The following is a 13,299-nucleotide window of genomic DNA, read 5'->3' on the forward strand; positions in this document are numbered from 1 at the left end:
CATCACAATGCTGAGGCCCTTTTTGCTCAGAATATTTATTCAGGAATGACTGACTACATTTTAAGATTCTACAGATGACTGAAAAAGATAATCTTTTGTAATTCAGCCTCCCCATCTTCTTTCATTATCCTTACTGCTTCCTCGAATCTAGAATAATACATGGGCATACAGCAGATTTCCAGCTCAATAAATACCAGTTATTATTACTGTTGGATTATTACTATTAAATTTTGTAAACTGGACTGAGAACTAATAACCATTGGATAAGATCGTTTCTAGAAGAAAAATGGGTTTCCAAGCTCCAAGTAAGAGAAAGTTTGGAACAAAGCTCACTTATAATGTACCAAACCAGTTTATTAATGTTGGCAAATGGGTTACTTCTCAGGGCTTTTCTAGCACTATTTCCTACTACCTTATATGCTTCTAAAACTTCAAATGAGAACTTGTGCTGTCAAATGCATTTGGGCATCCATTTTAAAATAATACATTTTTCTCTTGTTTTGTAAGATGTTGTTTAATAAAGAATTTGATTGATTTTTGTCCCTGGTTCCTGGGAGACAAGACTCTAAATCTTTGGAATTTCCCAATAGAACTGTCTTTGTTATTCATAAGCCCCTCGGGATCACACCTGAGTTTACACTAAGAGATAAGATGGCTCAGGATGGGGGCTGATCACTAGAAAGACCAACCATTTGTTTAGAGGTTTGGGGCTCTGAGCTAGCCTCACCTCCAGGAAGGGGGTGGAGGGCTGGAAATTGAGTTCAGTTAAATCAATCGTGCCTATGTAATGAAACCCCAATAGAAACTCTGGACACTGAAGCCCAGTGCAGCATCCCAGTTGGTGAACACACTGATAACACTGGGGAGAGTGACACACCCTGATCCCATGAGGAGAGGGCATGAAACTCTGCCTTCCGGAGCCCTCCGGACCTCGCCCTATTGTGTGTCTCTATTGGCTGTATCCTTTATAATAAAACTGTAAGTGTAGCACTTTCTTGACTTCTGCGAGACACTCTAGTGAATTACAGAAGCTGAGGGGGTTGTGGGTAGCCCCTGGATTTGGAGCCAGTTGGTCTGAAGTGAGGGCAGTCTTGTTGTGGACCATGCCCTTTAACTTGCGGGGTCTGTGCTAACTGCAGGTCATTAGTGCCAGAAAGGAATTTCAGTATACTAGTTGGGGTGGGCATCAGAATATAAGCAGAGCAATATGACAATTTTCCCCCTGAATTTAAATGATCTATTTGGCATAAAATAAGTTTGGACCACGTGCCAGTATTGGAGCTCTTGTCTCTCAGCTATAACCCAGCCTTCTATAGCCAGCTCCATGATGGGCTGAATACACTGCAAACCACATTTCTCCTTTGCGAGTTGGCTAGGCTCCACCCAAGGAAACATTGGAGGGAGGTTGGGAGGCAGGAGGAGGGAAAGAAGACCATTCCTTCCTGTTTGATTGCTGTCCAATAAGCAAGTCCTCAGCAACTCTATCTTTGCAGTGGCAGCTGGTTCAAGTTTCTAGCTTTTTTCTAGACTCCCAGAAACAGCCTCATCACTCACTCAAAGGAACCAGCAGCAGCTGGCCAGAGGGCCCTTATTCTCAGAGGATGGGCTGTGGGGGGTTTCTTGTCTGAGCTTCTAGGTTCTCACAACCTCAAGCCCTTCTTTTTGCTCCCCCAATCCCAGGGGCGGTGGCTGCCTCTCGCAATTACTTTGTGCTCCCTTTTTGCTGCTCCAGTCCCCAACACCTACTTAGACAGCTCCCTGGGCTGATCACCCTGTTAAAAAAAAAAAAACCTTAAATGGGGCCAGCCCAGTGGTGTCGTGATTAAGTTCTGCTTAATCACAAGATCTGCTTCGGTGGCCCAGGGTTCACAGGTTCAGATCCCAGGTGCAGACCTACACACCGCTCATCAAGCCATGCCGAGGTGGCATCCCACATACAATATATAGGAAGACTGGCACAGATGGTAGCTCAAGGACAATCTTTCTCAAGCAAAAAGAGGAAGATTGGCAACAGATGTTAGCTCAGCACCAATCTTCCTCACCAAAAAAAAAGTTTAAAAAACAATTTCTATCTTTCTGACTGGACCTTGATGGATACAGACTAAATGGATTAAATCTTAAATATTGATACAATGTATTTATAAAGACTGGTTTATTAGCAGTTATCATTTTGAAGAGAATAATGATATTTAATAGGATCTGTGTTATATGTACAATTGTACATTTTATTGGAAAATTATTGATTGTAGAATTTTAATTTTTAAGTACCCCAGGTGTATAGAATTAAATTGATGATAATTCTTGGTTTATGGGACTTTCACATCAGTCTATGCAAAGCTCATTTATATTTTTCCCTGATTCATCCCTAACTCCATTTTCCTCCCCATCATTTTAGATACTTGGTCTAGCGTATTTCATGTAAATTCTTCTGAAAAGGAAGGAGGTTTTAACAAAAATGAGCACACTGACACATACATCTTAGAAAAGCAGTATTTTACCATGATAAACTGAAAGGACACATTAGTAATAATGGATATCAGACAACATGGGGTTGTGGGGTAAGCTTCTCATCTCCACTAGCTCCTCATGGAGCATGGAACTTTGTCTGTCCAGGGCAAGGTCCTGCCTTGTTGCAAAAAGCTTCCATATTCCCAAGAACACCATCCTGAAACTCTTGCATGATTATCTTATATGATAATCATCAAAAGTGCCTTCAGGGGCCGGCCTGGTGGCGCAGTGGTTAAGTTCGCACATTCTGCTTCGCTGGCCGGTTCAGATTCTGGGTGCGGACATGGTACTGCTTGGCAAGCCATGCTGTGGTAGGTGTCCCACATATAAAGTAGAGGAAAATGGGCATGGATGTTAGCTCGGGCCCAGTCTTCCTCAGCAAAAAGAGGAGGACGGGCAGCAGATGTTAGCTCAGGGCTAATCTTCCTCAAAAAAAAGTGCCTTCAGCAGAACCTGGATCCAAAGTTAGGTTCCAGGCACAACTTCTCACTATATCAACAGTGCTGCCTTGCCACGCTGTTCGCAGCTGCACTGCACTGGCCATTCCACAGCCACACACAAGATCTGGAAGCTCCTGAGCAGAGCAGACAGCGAGGGCCCACCCAACTTACCATCCCCATCCATGTTATTTTCATAGGTGTGTGCTCTTGAAAAACATATTGTTTGTGTATGTTTTTAATCTGCATAAATGACACTGTGCAGTAAATCTCCTTCTGTTTATTATTTTCCTTTGGAAATCTATCCATAAATGTAAATGTGAGACCTCTTATTACTGCTGACTGAATAGTATTCCATGATGTGCGTGCAACCACATTTCCTACAATATCCTCCCAGGTTTAGACACTTAAATTGCCTCCAATGTCTGCGTTCTCAAATAATGAAGAGCTGAACATCCTTCCATATGTTTCTCGTAGATGTATGCAAGAGGTTTTTGTTTTAATAAACCCCAGAGAGCAATGGCTGGGTCACATCTTTAATCCCTCAAAGCTCGATGAGATTAGCATTCAGAACAACACACCAGTTTAAAATCCATCAGTGTTGTCGGAGGGTCCTTGTTTCCCCACACCCTCTCCTGTACTGATATCTGACATTCTAATTGTTTTCATTTGGATTTCCCTAAGTACTAGCGGGGTAAACATCTCTTCCTATCTCTATTGACCCCCGGGTTTCCTTTCGATTGCTCCTTTGATTACTTGGTTCTCAGTCTTTTTCACGGGAGTTTGTGTATATTCCAGATATAAATTCGCTCTTGGTTTTAAAGATTTTATTTTTTTTTTCCTTTTTCTCCCCAAAGCCCCCCGGGTACATAGTTGTATATTCTTCGTTGTGGGTCCTTCTAGTTGTGGCATGTGGGACGCTGCCTCAGTGTGGTCTGATGAGCAGTGTCATGTCCACGCCCAGGATTCAAACCAACGAAACACTGGGCCGCCTGCAGCGGAGCGCGCGAACTTAACCACTCGGCCACGGGGCCAGCCCCGCTCTTGGTTTTAGATGTTGCAAATTTGTTCCCCTATTCTGCCACCAATCTTACTCTTTTCTATGATGCTCTTTCTTGGACCAAAATCTTTAAATTTGATGTAGTCAAGGATATAATTTTTCTTCTTTTGGTTCGTGATTCTAGAGTCTTGTCTAAGAGATTACCCTCTATTCTGAGGACATGAAGATATTTCTTTACATGTTTGTTTATTAACTTTGTAGTGTTACCTTTCATATTTAGATCTAAACCACTTGGAATTGATTTTTTACATGGTGTGAAGAAATCAGTTTTATTTTTCTTCATACACTGAATCAATTCTTCCCAACAACATTGACTAAATAATTCATTTTTTCCTTACTGATCTATGAAGACACCTCAATAATTTACTAGTTCTCATATAAACGTAGGTCTATTTATGGATTTTCTGTTTTGTGCTTTGATTTATCTGACTGTTCCTGAGCCACGACCATACTATTTTAATTACTAGGTTTTGCAACCCGTATCTTAATATCTATCAGCAATTCATCAAACTTGATTTTTCCATGTAAAGTATAGATCCTAATTTGTCAAGTTCTCTCCCAAAATGCTGCTGGGCTCTTGTCTGGAACTGCATTAAATCTATGGATGAATTGGGAGAGAACAGACATGTTTATAAGACCAAGTTTTTCCTTCCAAGATCATGGTATATCTCTCACTTACTCTTATCTTTTATATCCCTTAATAGTTTAAAATTTTTCTCTACACAAAACCAGTGCCTTCTTTGTTAGGTAAATCCAGATACTATACATTTTTGATGCTACTTTAAACTATATCTTGCTTTCTTTTACATTCTATAGCTTACTGTTGCCAGAGCAGAAAAGAGCTTTTGGGGGCTGCCCCATGACCAGGGGTTAAGTTTGCGCACTCCACTTCGGGAGCTCAGGGTTTCACCAGTTCACTCCTGGGCGCGGACTCAGCACCACTCCTCAGGCCATGCTGAGGTGGCGACCCACATGCCACAACTAGAAGGACCCACAACTAGAATATACAACTATGTACTGGGGGGCTTTGGAGAGAAGAAGAAAAAGAAGATTGGCAAGAGATGATAGCTCAGGGCCAATCTTTAAAAAAAAAAGAAGAAGAAAGAAAAGAGCTTTTGGTTTACATATGCTGATCTCGTTTATGGCAACCTTACCACCTTCTCCTAATTATATCTGTTTATTGGTTCTTTTCGGTTTTCTACGCAAATACTCATATCAAGAGATAAAAACACACGTTCACACAAAAACTTGTACACAGATGTTCATGGTAGCATTATTCATAACAGCCAAAAATGGGAATAACCCAAATGTCCATCAACCGATGAGTGAATTAACAAAACATGGCATATCCATATTTGGATTATTATTCAGCCACAAAAAAGAATAAAGTACTGATAGCTGCTACAACATAGATGAACCTCAAAATCATTTTGCTAACTGAAAGAAAAGAGTCACAAAAGATCATATGTTGTATGATCCCATTTATATGAATTGTCCAGAATGGGCAAACGCTGAGACAAAGATCAGCGGTGGCCTGGGGCTGGGGGATGGGGAAACGGGGAGAGGGGACTGCAGGGTAACAGCTAAAGGGTATAGGATCTGTTTTAGGAGAATAAAAATGTTCTAAAATTGATTGTGGTGATAGTCGCACAACCCTGTGAATATACTAAAAACCAATGAATTGTATACTTTAAATGGGTGAGTTGTATGGTATATGAATTATATCTTAATAAAGCTGGTGCAAAAAAAGAAAAACAATAGACGTCTTGCATACCACTCCCTTGCTCCACTTAACCCAGTTCTAAATTTACATGTCGTGCATCTGTTTGATGGAATCAAAACCATATTCAGGATTCAAGGTAGCACTCCAATCTCTGTGGGATGGGCAGGCACACCAGAGGCTGGGAGAGACGCTGAGGGAGCCATCCACCACCCCTACCCAATTTCCCCTTCTTTATTCTGTATTTATTTTATTTGCACCTTCACCCTTTCCCTTGATTAGTCTTGCCAGAAATTTGCGTAAGACACTTCCAAAGAGCCAGCTTTTGGTCTGGGGAATCATCCACAGTTGTGTGTTTTCCATCGCATTTATTCCTATCCAGACCTGTACTATCTTCTCCTTTTTTGTTTCCATTTTGAGTGGAATGCTTCGCTCATTTGTTTTCCCTCTTTTTTACTTTCTGATAAATGTATAAATACCCCTCTAAACTCTCAGCAAGACACGGCCAGCTTCTGCTTCTGCTCTTAGCCTTGTCCATTCCTCCAGTTTTCATAATGTTTTGTTTTGTTTGGCTTGTTCCTTTCCCTCCGCTTTCCATTTTGGTGCTATTTTTTCTCTTTTTCTCTAAAATAAAAACTTGGCTTGAGACTAAATATATTGGTTTGGGGGCCAAAAAATGTTTTTTTTTTCTCCCTCCTTGTCTTTCCTTCTTCTCACATGTGCTCTGAAAACCCTTCCAATTCTGTTCTGTTCGGGAGAATGATTAAAGCCGTTTTTTCTCCCTTCAGATATTCCTGTAACACAAGACGTACTTATTTTCTTGGCTGACATTCTGGCTTCTCAAGATCGTTTTGCGGTCTCCATTCTCATCTAATTCACGGACATTATCTGTTCCTTTTTGCAATCCCTTGAGCCTGTTTTGCCATACTCCACCGAGTGGTTAATGGCTTCTGCTTTGCTATTTATTGCTCCTAATTAACTGCTTGGATCGCAGCCCTCAGGTATTAATTTAGTACTTGATTCCTTGAAGTTTTAGCCAGAAACCATCGGCTCAAATCTCTGAGAACTAGCGCATCCGCCCCTTTCTCTTTCTGGACCGCCTGAATCATTTCTGCTCATCAGAATTACAGAATGCAGTAAAAGCATCAGGCGACTTGGTAAAATGGAAAGCTCCACACACACGCGCGTGCCCGTTTAGCAAAGCTTGCACCGTGGCCCTCCCCCGCTGAGGAATCTGCAGTTCCCACCTGCCTACTCCATCAGCTCCAAACCCCTCTTCTCAGTTCGCCCATAAAAATACCCCATTCCGCCTGGCCCACTGCATTCCTAGTGCACGTCCACAGGGACCCTCCACCCCAGGCGGGCTGGACACCTTGCACCATCTTATCCATAAAGTCAGTCAACCAATTGACACAGTCCTCTGCCACCTCCTAGCTGTGTGGCTTTAGCTAAGATATTTCAATTCTCTGTGGGTCAGTTTCCTTAACTCTAAAGAGTAGCATCTAAGCCAGAAGGTTGCTGGAAGGATTACAGTTCATATGAATAAGGTGCTTAGAACAGTGCCTGGTACACAGTAAGCGCTTATTAAAAGTTAGCTCCAATTAGTGTCATTACCGGGCTAGACCCATGGAGGATACATAGATAAATTAGATGTAGATTATTTATCTTTAAAGAACTTCCAGATGGGGAGGGTGATGAGTTATGTATCCACACACAATACGTGATAGATGTAGAGAGAATACAGGCAGATGAAGGAACTTCTGCCCTTCTCTCTCCTGTCCTTTCCCAAATAGGGAAAATTGCGCGATAGTGAGACACCCATTGACTGGACCATGCTTTACAAGTGGTCAAATCACTATGCCTTATAGACAAGCAAGCAGGAATGGTGTTTCCTCTTTTCCTTGCAAGGCCGGGTATGGCCCCAAGGGCACGTCAGTGACCACCATGCGTGTGGCTGGCTGGTAAGACTCAGGGTCTGCGGATCCTGGCGGCAGGAAGCAGAACGCTCCACTTGGAACTTAACCCTAAGCCAACATCACCCAACTCGGTTTTTCCAGAGAACCCTCAGAATAGGACATTTGCCCATAATCATGTTGTAATCAGTCTTACATTCTACTGTTGTTCTGACTGGAGACATTCTGGGTTGAGAACCTCACGGGGAAAAGGTCTGAGTGGTTAGGATTCAGACACTAAGACCCTATCCAAACTCTTGATGGTAGAGAGCAAAAAGGGTCAAGGCAAGGTTAGACAGTGTGCTGTGACAGAATATTCTTGCCCAGCAGCAGAGGACGGGAGAAGGAGAAAATCAGGGAAGGCTCCCTGAAAGAGGTGGCATTTGAGCTGGGACTGAAAGGCTGAGCAGTATAGGCTAAGACAGTGGGAACTCCCAAAAATTCTGAAAACTAGCATCATTAAGCAAAAACACAATTTAAATTTAAAAAATGAACACATTAGGGGGTGATTAGAAACACCAAATCAGCCAGTGTCCAGCCTCTGGCTTCGGGGATTGTGGGCTTTCTGGACACTGGAGAAACGGTCTCTGGACAGGGTGGGGAATGGTCAGCGGGGTTTCCCACAGTTTAAGCGAATTCTCCATCCCCACCCCCATATTTCTATTTCCCTTTTTCTGATTTCATACCACTAGGCACCTTTTTGTGAGAAATTCAGTTTGTTGGCTCCCTTCTACCAGAAGAAGGGAGTACCCTGCATAGAGGAAACAAGAAGCCCAACCACTAGAAAAAGACAACCCAGCTTGTACCAACAGAAAGAAAGAAGAGCTGAAAGGAACTATTTCCCCCTCTTCACTTGCTCCTTCCTTCAAAATCATTCAGGCTCCCTCCGTCCTTCTCCGCCGAATTCATCCCAAGAAAACCCACCCATTACCTCTCATGTCCTCAGTCCACCACTGTCTGAGTCTTCACGCTATGGGGCCTCACCACGGGGCGGTACAATACTTCCTGACACCCTCTTCTCCTCCGCCTTCTGAGTGGGAGACCCTTCTGGGACATTGCCTGCTTCTGCTTCTTCCTCCCTGGCAGGATCCTTTTAAGGCAGCGTCACTGGTTATTTCTAAGGAACTTGGCCAAGTCTCCATTGAGGACCCACAGAGCTAAGGCCCAGGCCCTGGGTGATCTAGCAGAGGCGCTGCCCCTGAGATGCTCACCCCACAAACACCCCCACTAGCACCCACCAGATGCACCAGGGTCGGCATTTGAAGACAAGTGAACGGTCCCAGAGAAGACGAAAAGGATGGACAGGGAAGGCTCAGAGGGAGGGAAGAGGAGGAGTGAGAGGTGGTTGTAAAAGGAAGGTGGGCAAGAGAGAAAATTCCAGATGAAGGAGTTGCAGCTTCATCCAGAGAGCAGGTTGGAACCATCACAGATTTCTGAGGGTGCGAGCCGGGCTTCAGGCTGTATGTGCAGAACGGGTGAGAGTGGTGAGCAGATAAACTAGGGATCTGTACACACATCGCATGTCCTGCTGCCCCCGTGGGGTCACCTCTCCTAAATGGCCCCCGTCTTCTGTCTCATCAAAGTCTTTCATCCTTCCCACCCCACCTCTATAGAGTCTCCCTATGGCTTCTGCCCACCCGATGTCCATGTTCATGAAACTGTCTGGACTGCACAACTAACTTCATTCTCTCTGTGCATACAGACAGACATACAGAACCTGCCCTTCTTCTCCAACTGTTAGGTCCATGTGCCCAGCGAGAACATAGGCTCTCATGTGCCATGTCTGAGTCACCTGGCCATGTGCTAGGCTGACTACGAACAGAATAAACACATATTAGACGCTTTCAGAAGCAGACAGGCTTTGGGATATTTATTCTTTTCCAGAGTGACAGATTCTACTTCTGCTTGTTGTCCTCTCACTCCCCAATCTCTCCTTCTCCCGGGCCGCAGGGCCACTCAGCTAGAAGACTACATTTCCTAGCCTCCCTTGCAGCTAGGTCATGTAATTCTGTTCTTGCCAAAGAAACATGAGCAGCAGCGATCTGTACAACAAGCCTAAAAGGTGCTTGTCTGGAACTTCCTCTCTTTGTCCTTTTCTCAAGCTTGAACAAGGACAAGCAAGCAACCAGCTTCCACAGAGATGAGGACAAAGCCTTAGGGGATGGTGGAGCAATAAGACGGAAGGAACCTCATCCCCTAAATGACCCTGTGGAACAAAGCTGTCCTACCAGCCCAGACCAGCCAGACTCATGTGGGAGAAAAATAAACCATCTTATTTAAGCACTATATGCTAGGGTTTCTGTTTCAGCAGTTAAGCCTCTACCCAACTAACATATTTCCCCAAATCCATTCTCTCGTTTTTCCTTTACACAATAATTCCAATTTTTTAATTAGGCATACTACTTCTCAGCTAAAAGGCTACATTTTCCAGCATCCTTTGGACCTATGTGTGACCACGTGACTAGGTTGTGGCTAATGAAGTGTAAGTGGAACTGTTATATAGGACTTCTGAGTAATCTCCATATAAAGTAGTCCGTGACCTTCTTCTTCCCACTTCTTTCCCACTGTTTGGAAAGTAAATGTAATGGCTGGAGATCATGCAGCCATTTTGGAGCACAAAGTTACATGCTAAGAATTGTGAAGAAGGAGAAGACCAGGATCCAGTGTCTCTGATGACCAGTTCTGGCCTACCTTCTTCTACATTTCTTTACATGACAGAGAAATTTCTATCTTACTTAAGCTACTAATGTTTGGTTGTCGTAGGCAGCTAAACTTAATCCTAAATTCAGGTACACTCAGCATCACATCAGCTGCTGTGACACAAAACATTTCAAACCCCAATTTGATTCTTGGATATTACTCTTAGCAGAAGAAAAGGAAAACCACTACTTTCCAAATTGTAGAAGTAAGAGGCCAGTTTCCATTCTTTCTGAACAGAACCAGCTTGGCTTTTGTGCTCACTGAAGCAGCCCTACAGGGAGGTCTGCGGCTGACAAAGCCCCAGTCTCTGGGCCCAGCAGGCCCCAACAACAGTGGGGGACCATCACATGTGTGATAACAGAAAAGAAGAGGGACGGAAGCGGGGAGGGAGACGTGATCCAGCTCTGAAGGCAGGGCAAGAGCAAGAGCAAAGTGCTAAGAGGCTGGGGTGCCAGTCACTGAAAATTTAGGTCAGTCCGACAGCGAGGAAATAAGGCAACATCTCTCTTTAAGTTGGGATGTCTGCTTCCCACCAGCCGCTCTGATTTCACACACCCCAGGCCAGATGGCGGCCTCCTCCCCTACCACCCCCTACTCCAACCGCTGACCGGGAGACGGGAAGCCAGATGCTGAAAACTGGGGGAGCCCAGGCTCAGCCTCATCTGTCCGCAGTTTCGCCGGACTTGGCCTCAGTCTCCCCACCTGTAAAGCGGGCGGCGGGTGGGAGGCGCTGACAATTCTTCGGGCCCCTTCTCCAGGTGGATGGAGGTCTGAGCCGGGCGCTGTCCGTCTCGGCCTCGGCCTCGGCTGTGCCAGAGTTGCCTCCATTCGCATCCTGACCGACTCCCCACGCCCCGCCCCCGCTCCTGCCGCCGCCTCGGTCCCCCACCCGGGTCTCCGCTCCCGCAGCCTCACCCTCCTCCGACAGGTAGCGCAGGTCGTAGAACTCCCCGGCGAAGGTGCCGTAGGAGGAGTCGTGGCGCGGCACCGCCTCGTCGGCAGCCGCGTCCCCCCGCGCGCGGCCCCGGGGTCCCCGGCCCCCCGGGCCCGCGCCGTCGTCCGCGGGGCTGGCTGTGCAGGCGGCGGGCCCGGCCAGCAGCAGGCAGAGCAACGCCGCCCAGGTCCCCGGGCGCTGCCGGGGCGGCCCCGCCATCGCTGCGCACCGATCCCGCAGCCAGGCCGCTCGGGCCGCAGCGGGGGCGCCGCGGGCGCGGGGCCGGGACTGCGCCGCCGCCGCCAGCACGCGCCCGCCGGTCCCCCGCCCGCAGCCCGCGCAGCCGCGCAGCCGCCGCGCCCGCCGCCTCCCCGCCTGGCTCTGCGCATCCTCGCTGCGGCCCGAAGTCTCCCCCTTCCTCCTAGCATCTTCTCCTCCTGGCCCCGACTCTCCTTCTGAGCCGCTTCCCTTCCTCCATCCTTTCTCCCATTTCTCCCCCCTCCCTCCTGGAGTCTCGGACAGACCCAGCTTTGGCTCTCCTAGACTCTTGCTACTCAGAACGTGGTCCGCGGACCAGCAGCGTCGACCTCCGCTGAGAGCTTCTTAGCATCACTAATCTCAGGACTCCAGGCAGACACATAAATCAGGATCTGCATTTTACCCAGATCCCTGGGAGACCCAATACACGTTCAAATTGAAGAAGTGCTGTCCTGGAGGGTTTACCTTGCACACACCCTGTTAGAATTGCTGCCTTCCCCTGCCTTGTGCCAGCACTTTTTGGAAGCACTTACTATACCCGTTATTTTTTGGGATCATCACAGAAGGAAGTTGAAATAGCAAGATCCCCACTATATAGATAGGTAAACTGAGATGCCTAGAGCCAGCGGGAAACTAGAACGCAGCTCTTTGGACTCGATTCATCTGCTTCCTCTCCAGACTTTTGGAGTGTGCAATCGGCAGCGGCTGCCAGTGCCCTTGCATAACCCGCCCTCTTCAAAACCAGGCAACCGGTTCCCTGCTTCCCCACAGCCAGCACGCAGCAGGCCTCGGCAGGCCGGGACCGTGTCTGATGGCCATGCTGAATCCTCAGCTTTCTCACATTCATTCCTGTCACTTGCGGTTCGCTTTTGGTTGTTTACTCAGCCATCCATTTAGTCACAACAAACACTTACTACATGCCAGGCCCCGTAGTTCTTTTCTAATGACGGTTTTGGAGTGATAACACATTCAAACTGCTAAGCTGTTTGCTACTAGAAAACATGGACACAATTCTGTTTATGCTGGATTTGCAGAGCCAGCATTTTAGCCTCCTTCTTTTATTTCTTTTTATTTTGTTTTATTGCATAAACAAAGAAAATTAATTATAGAGGCAGAAAAGCATAGAGGTTCCAAATGCAGGCCCAGAAGTCAGACTGCGTATTGTGGTGACCAGTAACCTTCCTGATGGCAGTGAAAATTAGGTAACACGATAGAGGGAAGGATCCATAGCGTTCAATGCTATAAAGTCATGAATGAATATGCATAAGATTATGTAATACAAATATTCAAAAGGAAACTAGTATCTCAACCCTGTTTGGCCCAGGGTGATGAGAGAGGATACTGCTGTCCATATAGTGAGTAGTGTTGTGCCAGCCAGAGGTCACGTGTTTGCTATTGGGTACCAACTGACCCCCATGATGGGTTGTCCAATTGGAGTTTAAACATGTTTATCCTTGGGGCCAGCCAGGGTACAGCAGTTAAATTAGCACATTCAGCTTAAGAGGCCCAGGGTTCACCAGTTTGGATCCCAGGTGCAGACATGGCACCGCTTGGCAAGCCATGCTGTGGTAGGCCACACATAAAGTAGAGGAAGATGGGCACAGATGTTAGCTCAGGGCCAGTCTTCCTCAGCAAAAAGAGGAGGATTGACAGCAGATGTTAGCTCAGGGCTAATCTTCCTCAAAAAAAAAAAAAACACATGTTTATCCTGACAGCTGAATCAAGTGTAA

General features: G+C 46.1%; 1 protein-coding gene across 1 annotated transcript in view; it reads right to left on the reverse strand.

Moving 5' to 3' along the window:
- Positions 1 to 11,646, reverse strand: part of FRRS1L (ferric chelate reductase 1 like) — a 29,148-nt gene extending 17,502 nt beyond the window's left edge. The window contains exon 1 of the mRNA XM_023629854.2: positions 11,293 to 11,646. Coding sequence (XP_023485622.2) covers positions 11,293 to 11,530 — 238 coding nt within the window. The 5' untranslated portion in view covers positions 11,531 to 11,646. The remainder of the gene's footprint in view (positions 1 to 11,292) is intronic.
- Between the last annotated feature and the right edge of the window lie 1,653 nt (positions 11,647 to 13,299).

The sequence above is a fragment of the Equus caballus genome, chromosome 25, assembly GCF_041296265.1.
Source record: "Equus caballus isolate H_3958 breed thoroughbred chromosome 25, TB-T2T, whole genome shotgun sequence".
Classification (NCBI taxonomy): Eukaryota; Metazoa; Chordata; class Mammalia; order Perissodactyla; family Equidae; genus Equus; species Equus caballus.